The sequence below is a fragment of the Phacochoerus africanus genome, chromosome X (genome assembly GCF_016906955.1).
Source record: "Phacochoerus africanus isolate WHEZ1 chromosome X, ROS_Pafr_v1, whole genome shotgun sequence".
Lineage (NCBI taxonomy): Eukaryota > Metazoa > Chordata > Mammalia > Artiodactyla > Suidae > Phacochoerus > Phacochoerus africanus.
In genome coordinates this window covers 112,078,593-112,106,226 of record NC_062560.1, presented here as the reverse complement: position 1 = coordinate 112,106,226, position 27,634 = coordinate 112,078,593, and the positions used below count along the sequence as shown (strand labels likewise).

At 40.4% G+C, this 27,634-nt stretch overlaps 1 protein-coding gene across 1 annotated transcript; it reads right to left on the bottom strand.

Moving 5' to 3' along the window:
• Positions 1–4,424: 4,424 nt before the first annotated feature.
• LOC125118122 (olfactory receptor 13H1-like) lies at positions 4,425–5,366 on the bottom strand. The gene has a single exon (XM_047764259.1). The coding sequence runs from the start codon at positions 5,364–5,366 to the stop codon at positions 4,425–4,427; it is 942 nt and encodes a 313-aa protein (XP_047620215.1).
• Positions 5,367–27,634: the final 22,268 nt, after the last annotated feature.

Below are 27,634 nucleotides of genomic sequence, written 5' to 3'. Positions count from 1 at the left end.
CTAGGACTTTTTTTTGGCATAGGCTGAGCAAATATTTATTTGTGTGTTTCTCCTCCCACATCTTTACTGAGATACAATTGACCTATAACCTTACGTTTAAGGTGTACACCACAGTGATTTTGTGTATATATATATATGTAGCAGCTTGGATCCTGCGTTGCTGTGGCTGTGGTATAGGCTGGCAGCTACAGCTCCAATTAGACCCCTAGCCTGGGAACCTCCATATGCCACGGGAGAGGCCCAAGAAAAGGCAAAAAGACAAAAAAAAAAAAAAGACAGAGATTTTATCTGTGAGTCTCTATGGTATGTGGGATAAAACAATATGATAAAACAAGGAAGGTTAATGATATTTGAGCAAAGAAAAACCTAGAAACCAGGAGCCATTGATATTACTAAGCACTATTTGTAGAAATCTTTTTATTAAGGCTCATGATGGTACAATTCATGATGCATGAGATGCAGCAGTATGTCTAAAGGAGTGACAGGTGATCAGTGAACTTCAGAGATCATGCAAGAAGCCAGAGGATATTTATTACCTGAACATAAACACATTTTGTTTGAACAAAATGCAATTTTATATGCCATACAAAGCTATTCTGGGTCAAAGAGGGGCTGTAATATATGAATAAAACAAAACTAGGTGACTTTGGACCCTGCTGTCTTCATATTTCTCTGTACTCATTGAATGTTAGGAAAGAAAGAAATAATGTTGAGGATGAAAACACCCGGCCGAGGCCCCTTACTGTATTTGTGTTAAAGATCCTGATTCTGAGAAAATGCCTGTTGACTATGAATGAAATTGCCTGTAAAAATGAAAAAGGACGGTTTACTCTAATGACCCAAGTTTCTTTCAAATTCATATTGCTACAGCCTTACTTCGGGTCTGTGTCAGGTCTCAGATGATTGTTACCAGCCTCCTAATTGGCCCTATGTCCAACCTTCTATCCCTTCAGTCAGTTTTATACATTTCTTCTAAAAGTGGGTTTTTAAACACAATCCTGAGCGTGTTACTGATCGGTTCGAAAATATTTTTACCCACCACCTCTAGCAGGGCCCAGCAATTTTTTTTTTTTTTCTGGAAAATGTCAGACAGTAAATGTTTTAGGCTTCACAAGGAAAACACTGTCTTTGTCAAATAGTTTTATTATTTTTTTGAACATCCATTAAAAATTTGAAAACCAGTCTTAACTCATGGGCCACACAAGCCAATAAGCCAACGGTTAGATTTGGCCCTTCAGGCTGTAGTTTGTTGACCTATAGGATAAAAAAAAGCGAACTCCTTAACATAGCATAGCAAATCTTCCCATAATCTGGCCTGCTGCTTTCTTCTCAAGTTTTATATATTGCCAAAACACTTCCTACACCCTCTGCTGTGGGAATTGAATTGGCAGTATCTGGAAGTACAGCAAACTGGGTTTTGTATCTCTGTACTTGTTCACACTGCATCTACTAAAATTGTTCTCCCTTATCCAACTGGCAAACCGCTTCTCCCACCAAACTCCAATAAAGGTGTCATCTCTTCTGTTACATCTTTCCTGACTGCCCAGTTAGAACTGGTCTCTGTAACGTGCACTTCATTGTCCTTATTTACCCCCCAACTCCGGTGTGAGTCTCTCAAAGGCAAGAAAACGACTTACTTGAATTGATACCCCTAACATGCAGTAGCCACTTTTTCAATCTTTATAGAATGAATGACCCCGGGCCTTGTGTTAGCAGGTCATCCAACACCAACAATAACATAAAAAGAAATGAAGAGAGGATTAGCAGTCCTCTGAATTGTGCATGACCCATACATAGAAACAAGTAACTACTTTTTTAGTCTCTAAAGAAGCTTCCTGAGTCTGGCTCTTATATCTTGTGGAGATTTCCTCATACACCCATCAAGGCGTAAGAGTGGTTACACAGATCCTCGTGGCAGTGTGTTTTTGTTTTTGTTTTTGTTTTTTTATAACTAATGCCATCTAACAGTGCCTGTGCTTTTAGAATTCAAATGAGAACTCAAAACCTATCTTCCAATAAACATATTAAAAAAAAACACTCCTAAGGCCTTTAGCATTATTAGTGATAGAATGATGACCTAAATAGATGTTGGTGAGCTGCCCTTGGAATGTTGCTATCCTGTCTCCGTGGGGAAAACGTGCTCTGAGTTCCAAGCTGATGACTTATGAGTTAACTTTTGGACATAACTCATTCCTAAGTTCGAGGCTGTCTCTACTTAAAATATATCAAGCATAGGTCAGAGGAACTGGAATAGGAGTCAACCAGATTAAGAGTAAAGCCATAAAAGTGAGAGCCAAAGGGAAATATGATATTACTGTGTTTCTAAATTTAGAGAATGGGCTGGTGAGGCTCCTCGTTGTATGCTCTGGGGAGGACGATGCATAAAGAAAATTGATTTTAGAAAACAAAGAATAGGAGTATGTGGAAGCTTTTAGAAAACAGCAATAATATCTAACATTTATTGAATGCTTACTATGTGCCAGGAGCTGCTCTAAGAACTTTAAATATATTACCAATTTAATTTTTCCACCAGCGCAATAAGAAGGGTACTATTATTATCTTTATTTTATGGGTAGGGAACTTGGTGTACAGAGCAGTTATTTGCCAAAGATGTCATAGCTAATAGATAGTGGAGCTTAAATTTGAACTTGAGCTTTCTGACTCCATCACCCACAATCCAAATAGCTTCAATTAATTACATATATGGAACCTCCAACAAAATGCAGTGTGGAATATAATTGTATATATGAATATTATGCCTTTATAATATATTTTATATAATCTTTATATATTAATTTATTTTTAATTTAACTAAATCATTAGTTTAATTTATAATTAATTAATTTATATATAAAACTTGGAGTTTCCAAAGTGGGATGCTGGGGGGAAGGCTCAGAGAGATACAGTAGGAGTTTGGGATTAACATATACACACTGCTATATAAAAAACAGGTAAGCATGAACCTACTGTATAGCACAGGGAACTATACACAATATCTTGTAACTACCTATAAGGGAAAAGAATCTGAAAAAGAGTATGTATACATATAGATGAATCACTTTGCCGTACACTTTAAATAAAAGAACATTGTAAATTAAATACACTTCAATAAAAATAATATATTTATATATTACATATACCTGAATATATTATATATGAACTATATATATAATTTCTCAGATAATAAACTTTTAGAATAATCAACTTTCAGAAAGTGAAGAGAAAGGCCAAGGATAAAAAATATTGTGACCAGATTTTATTATTATTATTCCCATAAAGATAATACACTAAAAGAAAAAAAAAACAGAAGAAAATATTGTGACGAGATAGTCATCTACTCAAAAGAAGGCTCTGGGAATAAAGGAAATTTTTAGAAGCGAAACATAACAACCTACCGAATGTGCTATGGCAGAGGTTTCTGGAGTCAAAGTTAAGATGAGAAAAAGAGTCAACAAGTTACCATAATACAACGTATATAATATAAATGTTGGTTGCCAACAATAGGAAGTGCATATGGCATTTTATTAAATTGGGAGAAAGGAGAAAAAATCATCTCCATCTTGGCCGTGAGGACTCTTGGGTAGAGCAGAAATGCTAAAGCTCATGAATGTGTATGAGAAGTGGGAGTAGAAATGGCCAGAGGGTCACTAAAGCACATCATGGAAGAGAAGGCAGAGAAATAGGAGAAGGCAAAAGAATAACAATTTCAGTTTAGACATTTTTAGAAGAAATTGATATGATGGAAATTTAATGTTTCTAGAAACAAGCGTTGGTGGAGAAAAGATTTATTAATATGTATAACATGCAAACTATTTTAAAATACAAAATTATGAATATAACATAGACTAAATTATTTAATTACACTTTTAAAGTGATAAAAGTGTTTTACATACAAAAGATATTTCTTGCCATGAGATATTATCACCTAATGTGGGAAGTGAAGGGTCATTTGTCCATTAGGTTCAAATTGGGTTAGGAGCATATAAAATGTGATATGAGGAGCAAATGCTATACCATGGTTGCATCACCACTACCCTGTATATGAATTCTCTCTACCTTGTGTGGCCAATACAAAGATATTTAGTTGCAAAAGTCTCGTGGTTTATACCCCAGAAAAGAACTTCTCTCTGATGGGCTACTATGGCTGTAGCCTTCACATCTACAAACCTACTCTTATTATTCTCTTTGTGGACTATTTTTGTGCACAGTCATGGCTTTTGCTCTTAATGTAGCTTGACAAAATGTTAACATTTATGGTAAACTGGTTAATGAGTGCCTAGTAATAATCACAGAAAGAATGCTCACTAAGATTTTTGTTGTTGGTTTTTAAAAACCTAAACTGAAATTTTATAGACTGAATTTTCATTTTTAAAAATTTTTATTTATTTATTTTTTTGCCCATTGGAGAGGCTTAAAGAGAGCCATTAGGATTTTTCATTTCCTTTGGCTAACTTCCTAAGTGCACCTTTTACATCCTTATTTCTCAGAGTGTAAATGAGGGGATTTAACATGGGAGTAACTGCTCCATAAAATATTGAGATGACTTTGTCCTCTTCCTGGTACTCCTTTGACTGAGGTTTCAGGTACATGTAGATGGCTGTCCCATAAAATATGGTGACCACAGTCAGATGGGAGCCACAAGTGGAGAAGGCTTTGAGCCTGGCCTCTGCAGAGCGGATCTTCAGCACAGTAACCACAATGCAAAAGTAGGAAATGAGGATGAAGGTGAATGGGAGGGGCAGTGTGAACACACTGATAACCAGGCCCAGAATTAGGCTGATAGGGGTGTCTGAGCAGACAAGCTTTAGTAGTGCCTGGATCTCACAGGTAAAATGATTGATGGTATTGTGCCCACAGTAATGAGCAGGGATTGCAATGATTGGTGTGACTGCTACTAAGAAGGCACTGGCCCAGGTTCCCAAGGCCAGCTGTATGCAAACCCGATTGTTCATAATGATGGTGTAACGCAGGGGATTAGAGATGGCAACAAACCTGTCATAAGCCATGATAGCAAGGAGGAGACACTCTGTCATCCCCAGAAAGAGGGATGTGGTCATCTGGGCATAACAGCTGCTGTAGGAAATGGTGGGAAAGTCCTTGAAGCATTGGGCCAACACATATGGCTCCCAACTTGTAGAGTAGCAGATATCAAGGAAGGATAAGTTACTAAGAAAAAAATACATAGGGGTATGAAGTCGAGAATCCCATCTCACTACAACAACGATAAGGCTGTTCCCAAACATTGTGCTCAGGTAGAAAAACAGCAGTCCCATGAAGAAGGCAGTCTGGATTTGAGGCTGTTGGGAAAATCCAACAAGGATGAATTCAGTCACCTCTGAGGCATTGTCTTGCTTGTGACTGCCCATTTATCTGTCTCAAGTACTGGGAAAGAAGACAAAACATAATGTCACTTACATGAGGAAATAAGAGGAGTAGCATCACAATAGCCTGTTAGAGTTTAGATTCTGGAGGTCTGATTATTGTTTTACTCAGTGAGGCTCAGCTGTTCAAGTAGCGAACGGTGGAAATCTAGGTTCTCTTTGCTTTCCTGTCTTGTAGAATCTTATATGATCAGGAAAGGCTTATTAAGTTCTTTGGACTGTTAGATCCCCATTAGAGTTACTTATACTTGATCAAGTAAGACAATCATTAATGTTGGGTTAAACAGAATTTTTACTCTCATAAAGGGGTGTAGCTAGATGATTGACTTTATTCCTTACCCCCCCCCCCCACCAAAAGGCAAATATGCTACATCTCCCCATCAAATTGCTGGTAAATAGTTTTAAGTCGATTCACCAATTAATAGGTTATAATTTTTAAGTTTAAACTCTCGATAATCCAGTTGTGAATGCTTGAAATACTTCTCTGCTTTTCAACCTTTTTGTTGTTGTTCTTATATGTCATATTAAAACCACCTATGAATGGTAAATTAGATAGTGTATATATAGCTAAAGGCTACCCGTCATTTCAATGGAAAAACATCACCAGCCAAAATGACATGAAATAAACCAAGTAACTGGTGGATTTACTGAAATCTCACTCTGTTCAATTACTCTGACCTCTATTTTCAAATAACAGAAGCTTACTATGTGCAGATCCTACCATCTCCATATAGTTCCAAACAAGAGCTGAAAGGGTGATGGGAAAGTTTTATTAGATAGAAGGATTTAATGAAGACAATAGTTACCAGAAACTGTGAAGACGGACAAGACAAATTCTGGAATACATGTTTCAAGAAGTCTTCAAAATAGGAAAGAAAAAGAGCCTTGTCAGTTGTATGTGAAAGGGAGTGAAACAGATTTTCTTATTTAGACACAGAATCAAATTTATCCTTACTATATAGTTATATTGGTGCTGTTTATAATTAGGTAATTCTTCATACTCAAAAGGCAGAATGTGGAAATACAGAGAGAAAGTGAGGGAGTCAGCTGGATCCAAGTCTAAATTCTGGTTCAGCTGCTAATAAGCTGTACAGTCTTGAGAAATTTCAGTTTCTTCATATGCGAAATGGAGCTATCACCTAGCCTCTTGCAGGAGTGTTCCAAGAATTAAATGAGATTATTTCTATAAAGAACCTAACACACTGCCTGGCACAATTTTACCATCCAAGATATGTCAGCTCCCTTCCCACTTTCACACCGCATGTAGACCTTTCCTTCAGATTGGATTGCATCCTTGTAAACATATGCCAAAATGTCCTTTCATCCGACCTTTCCTTGTGAGATTATCATGTTACCAGAATCAATACCATCTGAAGTTTTTGGTTTAAGTAACAATAAAGAAAGTTTGATTGTGTAAGTCATTAAAATTTGTTCCTGATGGTAGGCGGGAAAAGACGTATAAAGAGATGAAAATTACTCACTGACTTAGGGCTGGAGGACAGCAACAGAGAAGTGCATCTCATTCATAACAGAAACATTTTGCAGTTGGCAACACCCCCACAAATGACTAATCTCCAAGAAGAAATTTGATTCCTTTAACTGCAAGGAAAAGAAGTTTAATACCAGCAGCTGTGACAATAAATCTTCCTATCAGTTGTGGTTATAAGGCTGGAAAATCTTGAGTTAACTGTGCTGATGAATCATGCACATTTATTTCTACTTGTTAAATATCTTTTTCTTTTTTTACGCAGAGGTGGCTTGTAAGAAGGCTACCATGAAAGGTTGGTGTCTAAAAAACAATTAAAAATTCATTTTCTAACATCATCATCATAATAATACAGGTGCCAGTTCATGACATGCAGTTTTTCTTTGCCTCTACAACTATTAAAGTGGTATTTCTTCCTGAGGTGTCCAAAATTCTGTTACTTTGCTCCCAGCCAGGGAAAAATAAGTTGAGGAGATGTCCCATCTGGATACATTGAGATCTTTTTAAAATATTGGTGTTTGCCAAAATTCTATAGTCTACTTACAGACCAGAAATATTCAGATATTAAAAGAAGCCACAATTCAAATGCAAGAAGGAAATTTGGATAATCTTGTGGTGGGTTTAAGAATTTATAACCTCAGTCTTGAACAGTTTCCACTTTGGGGACTTAGGCGATATCCCTGCTTTGTAATTAAATCGCCTAATGCAAACAGGGAGAAAGAAAACGAAGGAGGAGGAGACATTCACTATATTCAGCTCATTAAAATAATTTTCACTTTCCTCCTAACTTGATTAATGAGCATTTCAGTGAATGTTCGTTCTCTAGAGCAATTATTCTGGTCAGTAAATATGGTTGGTGGCGGGGAACCAGGGCTGGTTTTCCTCCAGAAGGATGAAGCTTTCTTCTGTCTGGTAAATTCTTCATTTATTTCCTTTCTTTTCTGATAATGGGTTAAATGTTCAGGTACTGTTATGAGGAATTTATATTGAGGAATTTCGGAGATCCAGATGAATATCACAGTATGATTGTGTAACTTCATATTTTGTTTGCTGGGTCCTGCTAACAATATGCTATGTTGTTTAAGCCAGTTCTCCCCCAGGTGTGATTGTGAGTTCAGTAGAGATCAGATGAAGGTTTACCTTTATTCAGGCTTTTTTTTTTTTTGGTTTGTTTTTTGTTGTTGTTGTTTGTTTTTTACCCCGAGGGACTTTTGACCCTATATAGTGGAAGTAAGGCTAAGTGTACATTTGGAAAGCTATAAGCGCCTAGATTTAGTGACCATATCTGACTCATCTCCGTTTTCTCTGGATCTCTATCTTGCACAGAGGAAACCCTTGAAAGATGTTTGCTCAAAGAAAAGCTCTTGATGTCACTTTCACTAAATAGCCTCTTCCACTCAGGTATTTTTATACTGTGTTTAATCATACTATCTGTTTTTGGCAATCTGACGTTGAATAATTTTTTTTTCCTGAAATTTTTACTTGTCGGTTTCTTGGTACAAAAAAAGTGTGTTGACTGACTGATAGAGCAGTGCTCTGTAGAAGGACCACAGAAGAGGAGGACTTTCAGGTTTTTGGAGGTCACTGCTTCCACAAGAGGGCTGATGTTAAGGTTCTGCCTATGTGAGATACTCATTTCTCAAGAATGTTTTTTGTGATTCTGCCCTAGGGACTTTGTCACACTCATATATTAAAAATATATTATACCTATGTGGAAATCCACAAACTATGAAGGAGAATAAGATGGTTAACATTTGTAGTAGCATACAAATTGGGAGAAATTGCAGTGCCATCAAGGAAATAGTTCACAGAGCACATGGTTGATGCTTCCCTAGTGAAGATTACAGAACTGGCATAAAGGCAAGCTACCGTAGGAATGGAAAGATTCAGCTGTCCAGGCATCTGATGGAAGTCTCAATGTGCTAAAAGCAGAGAATCTGATACATTTGGGATTTGCCTTGCTGACAATTTCATTTCTCAGAAGGTTAAAAAAGCATTGAAGGGAAATGATGCTCTGGACTTAATTATGATGGAATGAACTGGAATCTTGCGAGAAAATAACCATATCATCTGGGAGTTCATAACAGAAGGAAATTCTATGGCCAGTATTTCTAAAAGGGAAGTTGGCTATGAGGCCATAGGTGTCTTTTCTCTGAATCATTTAATCTCAACATTTTTAAAGGCTATGATGATAATTTGATTAGAGCAGAGAAGCACAAGAAGTTTTAGATGAAAGTAGACCTTTTAAAGAGCGCAGCACAAAGCATTCAAACAGCCCAGGCTCAGTCCTCCTGAGTATAAATAGTACTTACATAGCAATTGCAAAAGGCTTAATTGACCTCAGCTTTCCTGCCCTGTAATCAGATTCTACTAGACCATTCCCATAGCATCCTGATCTGTGTGGCTTCATTTGAAAGTTTACCAGGTACCTGGATTTTACCAGTTTTGTAGATATTTTCCTCAGAACTTTTTGGTGTGTGTATATAAGAGAATTCAATATAGGCTTTGTGGTGAGCAGAATCACTCATTCACTTGTCCATTCAACAAATATTTATGGAGTTCATACCATGTGTCCAGTTCTGTTAATGTTGCTGAGGATACAGCATTGAGCAAAACGTGACAAGGCTTCCCTTCTTATTTAACTTTATTGGGGTGATAGTGACAATAAGAAGTAGCAAAAGAAGCAGTTTAGGTGTAATAACTGTTACGATGGAAAGAAAACAAGGTGATATGAGAGAGTGGTGGAACAAGATTATTATTATTATAGAAGTTTGCTTTCAAGGAAGGTGCTCTTTGAGTTGAGGTCAAAATGACACAGAGGAACTATGTGAAAGTTTAGGGGAAGAGAGTTTCAGGGAGAGGGAACAGCAAGTGCTAAGACTCTAAGGCAAGAACAAGTTTAACTGCTGAATAGATAGCAGATAAGTGTGGCTGAAGCATAGTGTGGGGTAACCAGTCATCCTGGCTTGTCCCAGACTTTCTTGGTTTTACCACTGAAAGTATCACATCCTGGGAGATCCTTCAGTCTCTGTGTGGAACTTGGTGTTACCATAGAAACTTCTTAATAACATTAACCTCATAGGATATTTTTCTCCAAGTTAAGCATTCTATGGTCCTTCCATCTCAACTCAGATGATATAGTTAGTTCTAAGACCTGCCGATCACAAACCCAGAACTACTCCTGAGAATATACTTGATTTTTTCCCCAGTGTCCTCTTGAGTGGCCCTTTGAACCAGATACTCCTCTGAAAGCATGAAATCATCAATGTCAAGTATGGAGAAACTACAGATTGTGACAGCTTTCTTGTACTAAGTCATTCTAGGATAGCCAGCTATTTTTAGTAGTAGTATGCTTAGCAAGGAAGTAAGGCTACTAGCCCTGATTTTTCCAACTACTCACAAAACAGTCCACTTTCAATAACTGTAAAACTGATTTTGTTTTAACCTCAAGGCTCAGCTTTACCATTTGCTAAGCAATGCTTCTTGGCTCAGTGTCCTCCTCCTTTTGAAGTCCTTCTGAATTAAGTATTCTGATATCCAAAACTTGACCTGGAGTTCCCGTCGTGGTGCAGTGGTTAACGAATCCAACTAGGAACCATGAGGTTGCGGGTTCAATCCCTGGCCTTGCTCAGTGGCTTAAGGATCCGGCATTGCCGTGAGCCGTGGTGTAGGTCACAGACGCGGCTAGGATCCCGCGTTGCTGTGGCTGTGGTGTAGGCCGGCGGCTACAGGTCTGATTCGACCCCTAGCCTGGGAACCTCCATATGCCACAGGAGCGGCCCTAGAGAAAGGAAAAAAAAAAAAAAAAGAAAAAACACTTGACCTAAGCATTTCTTAATTTTGTTGTGTCTTTTGGGTTTTTGTTGCGGTCATTTGGTTAAAATGTTGAGCAAAACAAGGCCCTGGACATGTTACTGGAGAGCTTCCTTCCTATGTAGTATTCATCCATTAATCAATACATTAGGAAAAAAATTGTTTAAGCAGATACTAAATCTTAAAATTTCGAGTATACTAATTACCCATGATTTGGGATATGGTACATAATCATGAGACAAAAATAATTGCCTGAAGATAAAGTTCTTTTTATTTGCTCTTGAAGATTGTGTGTAATAATGGATGATAAGACTGGAAATATGAGGCTGGTACAGCTGGAGAACATTAGGCAAATCTGGGATGGAGAAAAAGAGCCCTCAAAGCTGATTCAGATGGTAAATGTGTTGTAGTCAGTTATTAAAGTTTTTTTTTTTTTGTAATGATGCTACAGCCATAGAAAATATATAAATGGATGTGATGGTGTTCCAATAAAATTGCAATTACAAAACCACATGGTGAGCTAGGTTTGACTGGCAGGCTATAGTTTGCCAACATCAGCTTACATGATTCAGAATTACCCTTATAGAAATATCCTCATACATGTATGTTATAGTCTGGGCATACAGTTTCCCCCCACCCTTCTTTCTCTATGTTAAGCTCTTCTATCACTAGGCTTCAATGCTATGGGTTGGAATTTCTTTCACTCTTTTATACTGGCTTCTTTTCAGGATTGTTTCTCCAATTTTTTTTTCCTTGTGATCTATAACAGGGGTTGGCTAAGTTCTTCCGTAATCAGGAATATTTTATTCTGTTTTATTCATTTATAATCTCATATTTTATATTTAAAGGAGACTTGGAGCTTATTAAAATGAAAAGGATGAATCTATAAATTAACACAAAACCAAAATAATATTTTAGATTTTGCAGGCCATAGGTCTCTGTTGTGGTTACTCAGCACTGACATTGTAGCACAAAAGCAGCCTTAGAGATTGTGTAAATGAATAGGCATGGCTTCACTCTAATAAAACTTTATCTACACAAATAGGCAGTGGCCTGGTTTTGGCTCTCCTGCCATGGCTCTCATGGCATCAGTCTTGCCAGCTTCTGATCTAGAAGGGCTGGTGATTAGTCTTGAAATCATATCCTAGAGCCTAGCCACTACACTGAAATTGGTTTTTGCATTACACTAATTGGAGATCACCCATGCACTGTAGGTCACTGCAAACAGTAATTCCTTGGGCATCCGCAGGTCTTGTGGCCTATGGCTGCCAGCACTATTTTGTGGTTCCCTGTGCCCTCTGAATCTGTCATAGAACTAAGGCCTGGAAATATCCTGCTGATTTCACAGTCCCCAGTCTCAGAATCTTCTGAGAAGGCTGCTTTTAAGCCTACTCATTTTCCTGTCCTCTGCCCCAGGAGAGAAATTTCTGCCAATTTAATTATGAGGTGATAGCAATTAGCAGGAATTAGTACCCATGTTGTAAAAGTTCAGGTTTCCTTCAGTGAAGATAACTTGTGCCCTGATGCATCGACAGTCATTGACCAAAACAGTCTAATCTCCTTTTGTGCCAGAGGTTATGAGCATCCCTGGGGGAGTGGTGCCACCGTTGGCAAGGGGTGCTTGAGAAGAGAAACCAGAGAGCAGGGCGAGGGGGATCCCTTAAGGTGATGAGTCCAAATGACTATTCCATCCAAATGACTATTCCGTCCAAAACAGAGTTGAAGTCTAGGAAGTATACCCATTGCTCATGTGCAACCACGTTTCCTGCTTGACCCTAGAAAGAGGGCTAGGTTTTTTGGTTTGTTTTTTTTAACATGAATTTTTGCTTTATTCTTTTTATTTATTTTTGAACGATTTTTATTTTTTCCATTATAGCTGGTTTAGTGTTCTGTCAGTTTTCTACTGTACAGCAAAGTGACCCAGTCACACATACATATATACATTCTTTTTTCTCACATTATCCTCCATCATGCTCTATAAGTGACTTAGAGTTCTCTGTGCTATGCAGCAGGATTTCATTGTTTATCCATTCCAAAGGCAATAGTTTGCATCTATGAACCCCAGATTCCCAGTCCATCACACTCCCCCTTGGCAACCATAAGTCTGTTCTCCAAGTCCATAAGTTTCTTTTCTGTGTAAAAGTTTATTTGTGCCACGTATTAGATTCCAGATATAAGTGATATCATATGGTATTTGTCTTTCTCTTTCTGACTTACTTCACTTAGTGTAAGAGTCTCTAGTTCCATCCCTTTGCCACAAATGGCATTATTTTGTTCTTTTTTATGGCTGAGTAGTATTCCATTGTGTATATGTACCACATCTTCTTAATCCATTCATCTGTTGATGGACATTTAGGTTGTTTCCATGTTTTGGCTATTGTAAATAGTGCTCCAATGAACATACGGGTGCATGTGTCTTTTTCAAGGAAAGTTTTGTCTGGATATATGCCCAAGAATGGGATTGCTGGGTCATATGGTAGTCCTATGTATAGATTTCTGAGGTACCTCCATACTGTTTTCCATAGTGGTTGTACCAATTTACATTCCCACCAAGAGTGTGGCAGGGTTCCCTTTTCTCCACACCCTCTCCAGCATTTGCTGTTTGTGGACTTACTAATGATGCCATTCTGACTGGTGTGCAAATGCATAAAATTCAAATGCATTGAATGCAGATTTCAGATTAATTGAAAAATGGAATTCTAAGTCTAAAGTCTATGTCTTACCCAAATTTCAACTCGAACAACTTAGTCTAGAAGTCCTGGGACAGATTTCTTGTCCTGGTTTTGCCAGAACACCTGGAACCTTCATTTTCTCCTCTATAAAGCAAATGGATCTCACTCACAATTACTCTTTTTAATTAACATTTTTTTTCCAATCAGAAGAGAAAACATGAAAGCCATAGAAAACTGTAGGCAACTGAACTAAAATCAAACGCAACCCTACTCTTCAGTTATGATCATTAACAACATTTGGGCTCTTTCCCTATTCCTATGCCTATTTTCACTGTCATTATGTCAAACTATAAAAAATGCTCCAACCAATTCCCATTCAAGCATTGTCTCCTGGCTCTGGACAGTCGTTTAGGACTCTTCTTGCTCTATGACTTCAGGTATGTTTGGTTTATTATGGTCAATTTGAAACAGACCGCCAGAAACCATGGTGAATAATACTTGATTTATTTCATCAATAAAGTAATCAGTATAAGGTTTTTCATGGAAAATAAATGTCACAATTATAAAAATAAAGTAATCATAAACTTAAAAGGAATTATTGTAAATTTTTATTTGTTTGTTGTCCTATGATTGGATTGTAGTTCAAAGAAAAGGCCAGCTTGGTAAATTGAGGACCAATAATACTCTTCCTTTCTCCTCTAGGAAAAGCATATTGTCTATAAGGTTAGAAGTTATATTTCATGACAAATTAACGAAGATGAATAAATATAATGTTTTAAAAACAGGAAACAACCACTGAATTAAGTAGTTCAGAGCCTACATTTTTTACAACCTGATAAAATAATGAAATGATATTGATTCTATGAGGAAAAGAATGAAAATGGTTGTGTTTCAGGATGTCACAAACAGATATGTCAGACTGTGTGTGACAATAGCCATGATTGAGAACACAATAAAGTGAGTTTTTATTGCAAGTTTGGATGTCGGTCAACTATTGGACGAGAACCTCCTAAATACAAGGCATTGGCCTTTGGCACATAGCATCCCAGGAAAATCAAAACACTGTTGTTGCTTGCAGGAACTCACAGCTGCCTTGGGGGGTGAGGGGTGAAAATTGGATACAAGTAACTCTAAGATGGGGTGCAAAGTGGTAAATATCCTAGCAGACAGGCATCTGAGGTATTACAGGAATTTCTTTCTTCTGTTGACGTAGAACAATGTTCCAAAGCATCATTCCATTCCCAGCAAAGAATCCTTGGGCTGAACAGTGTCATATATCAGCACAGAACACACAGCAGTAAGCTTGTCCTTTCCATGGAGTAGAGACCTGAAGCGCATTGCAAATGTAACTCAAAAGCAACAGCACCTTTAGGAAATGGAGAGAGCAACACTCCTCAAGTCCATTTGTTCAAACAGCCAGGGAAGGAGGTGGAATCACACCTGCCAGGGGACACAGTATCAGAAGTTTCCAAGTTGCAAAGGGAAATCATCTCAAGCCCTCCAGGATGAGGTCCCAGTGATGCAATTAGAAGACCGTGTACATGAAAAAGTTCAGAAGTATTTACAAGAACAGGCCCAAGAGAAAGAGTTTATTTCTGGATTATTAATGCTAAAGTTTCTTCCCTCCTTAATTAATTCTCTAGATCTTTGGAAACATAAAAGATTTCACTGCCTTTCTGGCACCTCTTGCTTCTAAATGGCCTGGGAGTCCAACATGTGGGTCTAAGTGGTACCAAATGCCGGACAGAAAGCGGGGAAATCTGCAGTCGTCACGTGGATGATTCTGAAAACTTGGACGGTTGATAAAACATGCCTTTGGTTCAGTGCCAACATCACCACCTTGGGGTAGCATAGCGTGGCTCCTGAGGAAGAACTCTTTTTCCTTTTCTTAGGTTCACGCTGACCCCTCGACAGTTTCATTCAGGCGTGTGTCTCCAGCACTGGGTCTGATTTGAGGAAGCGAGACCCTGAGTATGTGGCACAGGCCCCGGAGTGGTACTGCCCACCCATCAATGTTAGACGAATGAAGGAACACTGGGGCAGCCTGTGGTGGGCCATCTCTGAGGAATGTTCCCTGGGGAAGGCAGCGGGGAAAGAGATCTGTCAAAGGTCAGCCGGCACCTTGGAGATTTGTCTAAGTGCTGGTGGCACAATGGCTAGAGCCACCCGTGTGCACGGCCTTCTTCCTCATGTCCGTTGCGGAAGGTCCGGCATGGAGTCGGGAAGCTGGTGTGAGATCCTGATTCCATTCTCACTCCCAGATGAGGACCTCGGAGCCCATGTGATACTGCTCGCCTTTTAAAGATGGAGAAGCTGCAGCCCCGAAAGGAAGAGAGCCTGTCCTAAGGCACTAGCTAGCAGAGGCGCCTTCCGTACCTGTTTCTCCAGACATCCTGGTCAATGCTCTTCCCTCTGTGATCAGCTGTCTTTCCAAGAGGTCTGACAGTCAGCAGGCCAGGGCTTCTGTGGCAGCCCCACGAAGGAAGTAGCTGTGTGGCCCTAGGAGATCGCTTCCCCCCTTTCCCACCTCCCTTCCCCCATCGAGACAGCTGGCCTTATACCATGGGACTCTGGGCCACTGTGAGCTGGCCTTCGAGGAAAGCGCTTGTGCCTGTAATATTCCTAGCAGGTGCCTCTTGCTGTTCACTCCCTTCTGGCCACCCCGAGCACCCGAGGGCTTCCAGCACAAGCAGAGGTGAAGAGTGTTCCTAGTGGTTCCCAGGATCGGCGGTGCTGGGGGCTTGACGGCTCAGCCCCATCTCATCCCTCAGGAGGCAGGCTCAGAGCTCATCCGGCACCGAAGGGGTCTTGCTCCAGAGAGACTCTCCCTGCTCACGCTGAACATCCCCCAAGGAAAGCCAGCCTTCCAAACCCAGCTTTTCCAATTTTCCTAGTAAAATGAATGAAAGACGCTTTTGGGGAATAAAGTGATTTCTTTTTTAGCTTCACTTGTTTACTTTTCCATAAGCTCCCGAGATGGCTTACATGTTAGCTGTTAATCACACCATCTGTTCAAACAGTACTTCAGCAAATGATTCAATTCATGCTTTTTTTTCTTCTAAAAGAATCTTTTTAAAGGCAATGTTTATGTCTCTGTTATCCTTCATTTGGCAGCGTAGCATGAGCTATTTTAACGTTGCTATCATTGTAAACACATATTGAATTCCCCATTTCTTAACTGTGCAGAAAATAGGACAACTTCTCTGTATTTGTTCCACTTGACTCTAGGCTTGGAGGCGAGAGACTGCTATTAGACAGAGATTGTATGTTTTTAAAAAGAAATAAAGAAGAAGACGCAACGTTCCAGCCAATATTTCCTCTTAAATCTTGAATGTGGGAACACTGAATAGGTTTCAGCCACTTGGGACTTTTTAGGCCAAGCAACGATGAACTGTGTCCTTACCTATATTGTGCTCCTGGTTGGACTCAGCTCATATCTCAGGAGGCAAAGTTGCCACTGAGGAACACCTGAAAAGAAGGGCTTGGGTCCAATCATCAATTCCAAGCCCAAAGCTTTAGTGATATATGGCCTTGGAAGGTGGTAAATGGGCTGTTGATACTGTTGGGAAAGAAAGAGTTCTTGAATTGGTAGAGTGAGAATGATAAGAGAATTGAGGTAGACTTCTTTTTGTTGCAGGCTGTTCTGTGGATCCCTGAAGGTCCCATATCCATTGAGTCTTTGGGGAAGTTTATACAGCAGCATGGATATGTCGTAGTACTGTTCCATTTGGATACCGTTCTACCCTGCTTTCTAAGACCTTTATCCACATGAAAGGAGTGCTATCTTGTACAGTCAGGTACAAAGCGTAAGATATGTACAAAGTAGCACATATAAACCTGTGTGTGTATATACTGATGAAGAAGGGACTCTCCAGGTCTGGAGATAAAGGGCAGATAAAGAAACCTCGTATTAGAGGAGACATTGTTTCAGCGTTTCCAGAGTTGCATAGCCTACAAGTTCAGTATGCATACATTTTACAGAGACCACATTAATTCTGTGCACAAAATTGGAAATGAATGAAGTGTTTATGGGGATCATCTTTAGTTTGTATGGTTAGATCAGCATGTCAGGACACCCATGTGATCCGGCTTCAGATATTGGAATATCTTAAATGTAACACTGAAGAATTTAGCTTTTTGTCTCCATGTGGCTAAATGTCATTTAAGATTTTTTTAATTTTTATTTTATTTATTTTATTTATTTATTTATTTTTTAATAATGTTTAAAATTTTCCCACTGTACAGCAAGGGGGTCAGGTTATCCTTACATGTATACATTACAATTATATTTTTCCCCCACCCTTTCTTCTGTTGCAACATGAGTATCTAGACAAAGTTCTCAATGCTATTCAGCAGGATCTCCTTGTAAATCTATTCTAAGTTGTGTCTGATAAGCCCAAGCTCCTGATCCCTCCCACTCCCTCCCCCTCCCATCAGGCAGCCACAAGTCTCTTCTCCAAGTCCATGATTTTCTTTTCTGAGGAGATGTTCATTTGTGCTGGATGTTAGATTCCAGTTATGAGTGATATCATATGGTATTTGTCTTTGTCTTTCTGGCTCATTTCACTCAGTATGAGAGTCTCTAGTTCCATCCCTGTTGCTGCAAATGGCATTATGTCATTCTTTTTTATGGCTGAGTAGTATTCCATTGTGTATATATGCCACCTCTTCCGAATCCAATCCTCTGTTGATGGACATTTGGGTTGTTTCCATGTCCTGGCTATTGTGAATAGTGCTGCAATGAACATGCGGGTGCATGTGTCTCTCTTTTTTTTTTTTTTCCTGGGAAATATTATTATTATTTTTTAATTATTTATTATTATTTTTTTTCCCACTGTACAGCAAGGGGGTCAGGTTATCCTTACATGTATACATTACAATTATATTTTTCCCCCACCCTTTCTTCTGTTGCAACATGAGTATCTAGACAAAGTTCTCAATGCTATTCAGCAGGATCTCCTTGTAAATCTATTCTAAGTTGTGTCTGATAAGCCCAAGCTCCCGATCCCTCCCACTCCCTCCCCCTCCCCCTCCCATCAGGCAGCCACAAGTCTCTTCTCCAAGTCCATGATTTTCTTTTCTGAGGAGATGTTCATTTGTGCTGGATATTAGATTCCAGTTATGAGTGATATCATATGGTATTTGTCTTTCTCTTTCTGGCTCATTTCACTCAGTATGAGAGTCTCTAGTTCCATCCCTGTTGCTGCAAATGGCATTATGTCATTCTTTTTTATGGCTGAGTAGTATTCCATTGTGTATATATGCCACCTCTTCCGAATCCAATCCTCTGTTGATGGACATTTGGGTTGTTTCCATGTCCTGGCTATTGTGAATAGGGCTGCAATGAACATGCGGGTGCATGTGTCTCTTTTAAGTAGAGTTTTGTCCGAATAGATGCCCAAGAGTGGGATTGCGGGGTCATATGGAAGTTCTATGTATAGATTTCTAAGGTATCTCCAAACTGTTCTCCATAGTGGCTGTACCAGCATACATTCCCACCAACAGTGCAGGAGGGTTCCCTTTTCTCCACAGCCCCTCCAGCACTTGTTATTTGTGGATTTATTAATGATGGCCATTCTGACTGGTGTGAGGTGATATCTCATGGTAGTTTTGATTTGCATTTCTCTTATAACCAGCGATGTTGAGCATTTTTTCATGTGTTTGTTGGCCATCTGTATATCTTCTTTGGAGAACTGTCTATTCAGGTCTTTTGCCCATTTTTCCATTGATTGATTGGCTTTTTTGCTGCTGGGTTGTATAAGTTGTTTATATATTCTAGAGATTAAGCCCTTGTCGGTTGCATCGTTTGAAACTGTTTTCTCCCATTCTGTAAGTTGTCTTTTTGTTTTCTTTTGGGTTTCCTTTGCTGTGCAAAAGCTTTTCAGTTTGATGAGGTCCCATGGGTTTATTTTTGCTCTAGTTTCTATTGCTTTGGGAGACCGACCTGAGAAAATACTCATGAGGTTGATGTCAGAGAGTGTTTGGCCTATGTTTTCTTCTAGGAGTTTGATGGTGTCCTGTCGTATATTTAAGTCTTTCAGCCACTTTGAGTTTATTTTTGTGCATGGTGTGAGGGTGTGTTCTCGTTGCATTGCTTTGCATGCAGCTGTCCAGGTTTCCCAGCAATGCTTGCTGAATAGACTTTCTTTTTCCCATTTGATGTTCTTGCCTCCCTTGTCAAAGATGAATTGACCATAGGTGTCAGGGTTTCTTTCCGGGTTCTCTATTCTGTTCCATTGGTCTGTCTGTCTGTTTTGATACCAGTACCACACTGTTTTGATGACTGTGGCTTTGTAGTATTTCTTGAAGTCTGGGAGAGTTATGCCTCCTGCTTGGTTTTTGTTTCTCAGGATTGCTTTGGCGATTCTGGGTCTTTTGTGGTTCCATATAAATGTTTGGATTGTTTGTTCTACTTCTGTGAAAAATGTCCTGGGTAATCTGATAGGGATTGCATGGAATCTGTAGATGGCTTTGGGTAGTATAGCCATTTTTCCAATATTGATTTTCCCAATCCAGGAACATGGAATATCTTTCCATTTCTTTACATCTTCTTTGATTTCTTTGATGAAAGTTTTATAGTTCTTGGCATATAGGTCCTTTACCTCCTTGGTCAGGTGTATTCCGAGGTATTTGATTTTGTGAGGTGCAATTTTAAAAGGTATCGTATTTTTGTATTCCTTTTCTAATAGTTCATTGCTGGTATACAGAAATGCCACTGACTTCTGAATGTTCATCTTATATCCTGCTACTTTGCTGAATTTATGAATCAGTTCAAGGAGTTTTGGGGTTGAGTCCTTAGGGTTTTCTATGTATAGTATCATGTCATCTGCATACAGTGACAGTTTGATCTCTTCTCTTCCTATATGGATGCCTTTGATTTCTTTGGTTTGTCTAATTGCTGTGGCTAGGACTTCCAAAATTATGTTGAAGAGCAGTGGTGAGAGTGGGCATCCCTGTCTTGTTCCAGATTGGAGTGAGAAGGCTTTCAGTTTTTCCCCATTGAGTGTTATATTTGCTGTGGGTTTCTCATAAATGGCTTTGATTATATTCAGGAATGTTCCCTCTATACCCACTTTGGCGAGGGTCTTGATCATGAATGGATGTTGGACTTTGTCAAATGCTTTTTCTGCGTCTATTGAGATGATCATATGATTTTTGACTTTTTTTTTTGTTAATGTGGTGTATGATGCTGATTGATTTGCGTATGTTGAACCACCCTTGTGAACCTGGGATGAACCCCACCTGGTCATGGTGTATAATTTTTTTGGTATGTTGTTGGATTCGGTTGGCTAAGATTTTGTTGAGAATTTTTGCATCTATATTCATCAATGATATTGGGCGATAGTTTTCTTTTTTGGTGGTATCTCTGTCTGGTTTTGGAATGAGGGTGATGGTGGCATCATAGAATGTCTTTGGGAGTATTCCTTCTTCTTCAACCTTTTGAAAGAGATTCAGGAGGATGGGCACCAATTCCTCTTTATATGTTTGATAGAATTCGCCTGTGAAGCCATCTGGTCCTGGACTTTTATTTGTAGGGCGTGATTTTATGACCTCTTCAATTTCATTTCTAGTGATGGGTCTGTTCAGTTGGTCTGTTTCTACTTGATTCAGTTTTGGCAGGCTGTTAGATTCTACAAAATTGTCCATTTCTTCCAGATTGTCAAACTTGTTGCCATATAGTTGTTCATAGTATTCTCTTATGGTTTTTTGTATTTCTGCTGTATCCGTTGTGATTTCTCCTTTTTCATTTATAATTTTGGTTATTTGGGTTCTTTCTCTCCTCTTTTTAGTGAGTCTGGCCCGGGGTTTGTCAACTTTCTTTACCTTTTCAAAGAACCAGCTCTTGGTTTTATTAATTTTCTCTATTGTTTTTTGAGTCTCTATTTTATTGATTTCTTCTTTGATCTTTATAATTTCCTTCCTTCTGCTGACTTTAGGCCTTTTTTGTTCTTCTTTTTCTAAGTCATTTAGGTGGAGGGTTAAGTTGTCCATTTGGGATCTTTCTTCTTTTTTGAGAAAGGCCTGTATTGCTATAACTTTCCCTCTGAGCACTGCTTTCGCAGCATCCCATAGATATTGAGCAGTTGTGTCTTCATTATCATTTGTTTCAAGGTAGTTTTTAATTTCCTTCTTGATTTCCTCATTGACCCATTGGTTTTTTAGTAGCATGTTGTTTAGTCTCCATGCAGTAGGTTTTTTCTCTTTCCTTTTCCCATGGTTGGTTTTTAATTTCATGGCATTGTGGTCAGAGAAGATACTTGAGATAATTTCTATGCTCCTAAATTTATTGAGATTAGCTTTGTGTCCCAATATGTGGTCGATTCTTGAGAATGTTCCATGAGCATTTGAGAAGAATGTGTATTCTGCTTTTTTTGGATGTAGTGTCCTGAAGATATCAATGAAGTCTAACTTTTCTGTTGTTTCCTTTAGGATCTCTGTTGCTTTATTGGTTTTCTGTCTAGAGGATCTGTCCATTGGTGTGAGGGGGGTATTACGGTCTCCTACTATGATTGTATTCCCATCAATATCTCCCTTTATGTCTCTTAATATTTGTTGTATGTATCTGGGTGCTCCTGTATTTGGGGCATATATGTTGACAATAGTAACATCCTCTCCTTGGATGGATCTCTTAATCATTAAGTAGTGTCCTTCTTTGTCTTTCTTTATGTCTTTTGTTTTAAAGTCTATTTTGTCTGATATGAGCGTTGCGACTCCTGCTTGTCTGTCATGTCTATTGGCGTGAAATATTTTTCCCCACCCTTTCACTTTCAATCTATATGTATCTTTTGTCCTAAGGTGAGTTTCTTGTAGGCAGCATATTGAAGGTTTTTGCCTTTTTATCCACTCAGCCCCTCTGTGTCTTTTGATTGGGGCGTTCAGTCCATTGACATTTAAGGTGATAATTGATAGATGATTATTTATTGCCATTTGAACCTCGTGTTCCAGTTGATTCTATGGTTCTCCATTCTTCCTTTCTTTTTTTTTTTTTTTGGTTGGATGGTCTCCTGTTATTATCTGCTTGAGTGTATTTTTTTTTTCATTTTTGCAAATGCAATATTTGGTTTTGGCTTGTGGTTGCCCTGTTTTTTAAGTATGCTAACCCCTTCCCATAATTGTGTGTTTTAGCCTGATGGTCCTGTAAGTTCAAACACTTCATTACTATATTAAAATTAAGAAGAGAAACATACAAACAAACAAACAAAAAGGGTTATTTATTTCCTAACATCCCTTGCCCACATGTTATGGTTTTGATGACTCTTTTTTTATTTTTTTCTTTTTAATTTTATTTTGTTTGAGGCCTGTTCATGATTAAATCTGTATGCTGGCTTATTTGAGTGACTGCTCTCTGATTGTAGTTTCCTCAGTCCTAGTTCTTCCTCTTCTTCTTTTTTTTTTCTTTTCTTTTTTCTTCCCTTTCCTTCCTTTCTTTTTGGTTTAGAGAAGCCCTTTCAATATTTCCTTTAACCTGGGTTTTGTGTTGCTGTATTCTTTAAGTTTTTGTTTGTTGGAAAAAATTTTTATTTCTCCTTCTATTTTAAATGATATTCTTGCTGGATAGAGTATTCTAGGTTGCATATTTTTTCCTTTTAGCACTTTAAATATCTCTTGCCATTCCCTCCTGGCCTGTAGTGTTTCTGTAGAGAAGTCAGCTGATATTCTTATGGGGGTTCCCTTGTAGGTAACATTCTGTTTTTCTCTTGCTGCCTTTAGGATCCTCTCTTTATCACTAACTTTTGCCATTTTTATTATGATGTGTCTTGGTGTGGGTCTGTTTGGGTTCAGTTTGTTTGGGGCCCTCTGTGCTTCTTGTATCTTGAACCCAGCATCCTTTAGATTTGGGAAGTTTCCATCGATAATTTCTTCAAATATATTTTCCATCCCCTTATCTTTTTCTACTCCTTCTGGAATTCCTATTATGCGTAGATTGGCCCGCTTTATATTATCCCATAGGTCTCTTATATTGCTTTCCAGTTTTTTGATTCGGTTTTCTGTCTGTTGACCGGATTGAGTGATTTCCATTATTCTATCTTCCATATCACTGATTCGTTCTTCTGCATTATTCATTCTGGTTTTTACTGCTCTTAGTTCAGTTTGCATCTCTGCAAACGAATGTTCTAGTTTTTCTTGGCTCCCCCTTATATGTTCTAGTTCCTTTCTGAGGGTATCTGCATTACTGTTCATATCTTCTCTTAATTCCTTCAGTATTTTCACTATTTCTCTTTTGAACTCCAGGTCTGTCAGACTGCAGAGATCTGTTTCATTGTTGACTGTTTTAGGTGAGTTCTCCTGTTGGTTTGACTGGGGGTGGTTTCTCAGCTTCTTCATCTTGCTTGTTGTTTTCTTTCTCCTGAGGGAGCTATACTCTCCGTTATCGGGCAGTGTTTGCCTTGTCACTGCCGTGGAATATTTCCTGAGGACTGGCATTGTTGGTCAGTCTTTTTTGAGGCAGTGTGGCTTTTCTGGAGTGTTGATGGGGCTAACAGTGTTTCTTTGAAGCAAAGGAGGGCTTCCTGAGGGCAGACAGGACTGGGAGGTCCACACCACGATGGTAGCAGATTTCACTTGGTCATGCAGAGCTTGCTCTGGTGTTTTTAGGCTGTGGGGTTCTTGCGGGGGGTTGGCGGTGTTGGGCAGCTGTTCCTCAGGAGTGCAGCACCCCCTGGGGGCTGGAGCAGCTCTCTGGGTCACTGAGAACCTAAGAGGCTCTTCCCTAGGGCAGCCCAACTCAGAAGGACGGCCTGAGAATGTAGGTGGATCTTTTCATAGTCTGGCCAAGCTTGTTGCAGCTTTTCTGGACTGCAGGGGCTCTTCCAGGGGGCTGGTGGTGCTGAGCAGCTATTCCGTGGGAGTGGGGCAGGGGCTTGCGCAGGTAGCAGGGCCGCTGGAAACCCAAGAGGCTCCTCCCCAGGGCAGCCTGACTCAGAAAGACCATCTGAGATCTTTTCCCGGCTTGGCCAAGCTTGTTGCAGCTTTTCTGGGCTGCAGGGGGTCCTGCCTGGAGCTGGCAGTCCTATGCAGCTGATCCTCTAGAGCTTGGCACCCCCTGGGGGCTTGGGCGGGTAGCAGGGCCACTGGAAATCCAAGAGGCTCCTCCCTGGGGCAGCCCGACTCAGAAAAACTGTCTGAGATCTTTTCCCGGCTTGGTCAGGCTTGTTGCAGCTTTTCTGGGCTGCAGGGGGTCTTGCCTGGAGCTGGCAGTCCTATGCAGCTGATCCACTAGGGCACCCCCTGGGGGCTTGGGCGGGTAGCAGGGCCGTTGGAAACCGAAGAGGCTCCTCCCTGGGGCAGCCCGACTCAGAAAAACCGTCCAGGAATTAGGCAGATCTATTCACTGCCTGGCTAGGCTTGTTCTAGCTTTTCTGGGCTGCAGGCCTTTTCTCGGGGGTTGGTGGTGTTTGGTGCTGCTCTGTGGAAGTGTAGCCCCTCCAAAGGGCAAGCAGGCCTGTGCAGGGACAGCCCCTGCGGTGGTAGGCTTCAGGCAATTGTTGAGGCCAGCCCTCCTGGATGGCAGGCAGCCCCAGGTTCGGCGAGAGTGTAGGGGGTGGCGGGGGTGAGGGGAGGGGATGCACTGGGAAGCACAGCTTTCAGCTAGCTAGCGGGCCTGTAAGCTTGCTGTGGCGTGGGGGGTATTCTATGGGGACCCACCCCTTCTTCTCTCCCCTCCCCAGCACGGGCGCAGACCAGGCTCTTCTCCCAGGTTCCCTCTGATGTGGCTTTCCACTTCCCCGCCCCTAGAGTATTGCTCCCTTCCTCTGCGACAGCCTTGTTTTCTCATCTCCTAGGCAGTCTCTGCCCCGTCAAATGGTTTCTAGACCTCCCAAGCAGTTTCCGCTCCACCCCGCACCCCCAGCCCGATCTCGGGGACTAACCTCTAGAGCCGAGATCTCAGTGCCCAGCCCCCACCCAGGCGTCCCCCAGCCCTTTCCCGGGGACTAACCTCTGGAGCCGAGGATTCGGTGCCCAGCCCCCACCCAGGCGTCTCAATTTTTGGTGACTGTGCCCGTAGTTCAGATGGTCCGTTCGGTTCTTGATTCGGTTCTTGGTCGGCTTTTCCGTACTCCAACTTACTGCTACACTCTTCTCTGCATCTGGAGATTCCTCCGGTTCGTTTGATCTTTCCCCCGTGTAGGTGACTTTCCAGGGTGCGGGATCCCTTTCTCCTCTGCAGTTCCTTTTCGGGAGCGCCCGTCCCGCTGGGATTCACCTTCTCTCACTCTCCTCTTTTCTCCCGTTCTGCCCAGTAATGTCACGAACTTCTTGCCATTATTGGAGTTTAGGTTCCTCTGCCAGCGATTGGTTGCTGTTCTGTGCGAGTCATTTATTCTGTAGATGTGCTTTTTTTGGTGTGTTTGTGGGAGAGGGCGAGCGTGTCCCCCTACTCCTCTGCCATCTTGTCCTCCCATTTAAGATTTTTAATCAAGGGAGTGACATGCTCTGATAATGTCTCAGAAAAATGGATGACACCATAGTGTGGAGCCCAGTTGAAGTGGGTTGTGAAGGAGACCATGTCTCAAGTCATTGCAATAGCCAAAGCAAGAAATGATGAGTGCTGGAATTAAGGGAGAGGCGATGGGATGAAAGACTTGGGATGGTCTTGAGATTTACCATAGAAATAGAATAGGAAAATCTTCAAAGATGATTGGATTTTGTAGTGAGAGAGGAGGAAGATTAGATTATCTAATCCAATCTCTCAAGTGGATAGTGGCACCATTCAATCAGATCCAGAGAACAGGAGGAGGGGGAGATTTTAGAGGAGATACAGCTTTCTGTTTTTTTTATTTTTTTGTCTTTTGAGGGCCACACACCACGGCATACAGAGGTCCCCAGGCTAGGGGTCTAATTGGAGCTGTTGCTGCCAGCCTATGCCAGAGCCACAGCAATGCCAGATCCGAGCCACATCTGCGACCTACACCACAGCTCATGACAATGCCGGATCCTTAACCCACAGAGCGTGGCCAGGGATCGAACCCCCAACCTCATGGTTCTTATTCGGATTCATTTCTGCTGCACCACAACAGGAACTCCAAAGCTTTCTGGTTTGAAATCATTCAATCTGGGCTGTCAGGGCAGCTTTGGGGTAGATACATGTTCATTTTTTGTGAACACATGTGACTGGAGCTCAGAGGAGATATCTGAACTGTAAACAGAGCTTTGGCAGTTATCATTCTAAATAATGACTTGTGACAGTGTTCATGACTTTGAACTTGCTCTTACCAACATTTTCTGCTCAAGTTGTCTTGGAGAAGCCATGTTTCAGCCATGCCATCATCCTATCCCCTCATGGTTTGGGGCGGAGAATAAAATCAAATTATAAATCACTAGTCACCAAATATGCAATGAACAATAATAAATCAGTATGTAGGCAGTAAAGGAATGAACAGTATGGCTCAGATTGAAAATTTTTTAAATATTCATGTACCCTACATATATAGAAAGATATAATCAGTCAGGCATGTTGAGTTTTCTTTTTGTTTTTTGTTTTGTCTTTTTTTTTTTGCTATTTCTTTGGGCCGCTCCCACAGCATATGGAGGTTCCCAGGCTAGGGGTCGAATCGGAGCTGTAGCCACCCGCCTATGCCAGAGCCTCAGCAACGTGGGATCCGAGCCGCGTCTGCAACCTACACCACAGCTCACGGCAACGCCGGATCGTTAACCCACTGAGCAAGGGCAGGGACCGAACCCGCAACCTCATGGTTCCTAGTCGGATTCGTTAACCACTGCGCCACGACGGGAACTCCTGGCATATTGAGTTTTGAAGCATTGTAGGGTAAGGATTGGTTACCTTTAAAGGGACATTACAAAATGGCAGGGACCATGTGTCAGGCAGAATCAGTTTCAGCTTCAAGGGGTGCAAAAGTTAATATATAGCTGTTAAAACAAGGTAGATGATTTTTTGTACCTCACATAATGGATAAATACAGATGAGAAGTTTAGAAAAGCTATGGTAGTTCTATAGCATTTAAGGGCTTGTATTCCTTCTAGCTAAACATTCTGCCCTCATTGTCACAGAGCAAGAAGTTTGGTAGAGCTCCAAATATAACTTTACATTCTAAACATCAAGATAGAGAAAGGGAAAAATAGGGTGTGTGTGTGTGCTCATTTTCTCCTTTTTAGGGCTTTCTACAAATTTCCCATAGTATTTCTACTTATATCTCATTTATAAGAATTTAGTCACCTGGATACACCTAGCATCAAGGGAAGCTAGTAGTTGTAATTTCTTTAGCTAAATATGTTGCTACCTAAATAAAATTCAGTGACATATTACCAAAGAATATTGGGAG

Excerpts from the sequence above, each read along its gene's own strand:
- LOC125118122 (XM_047764259.1), bottom strand. The coding sequence starts at position 5,366 with ATGGGCAGTCACAAGCAAGACAATGCCTCAGAGGTGACTGAATTCATC.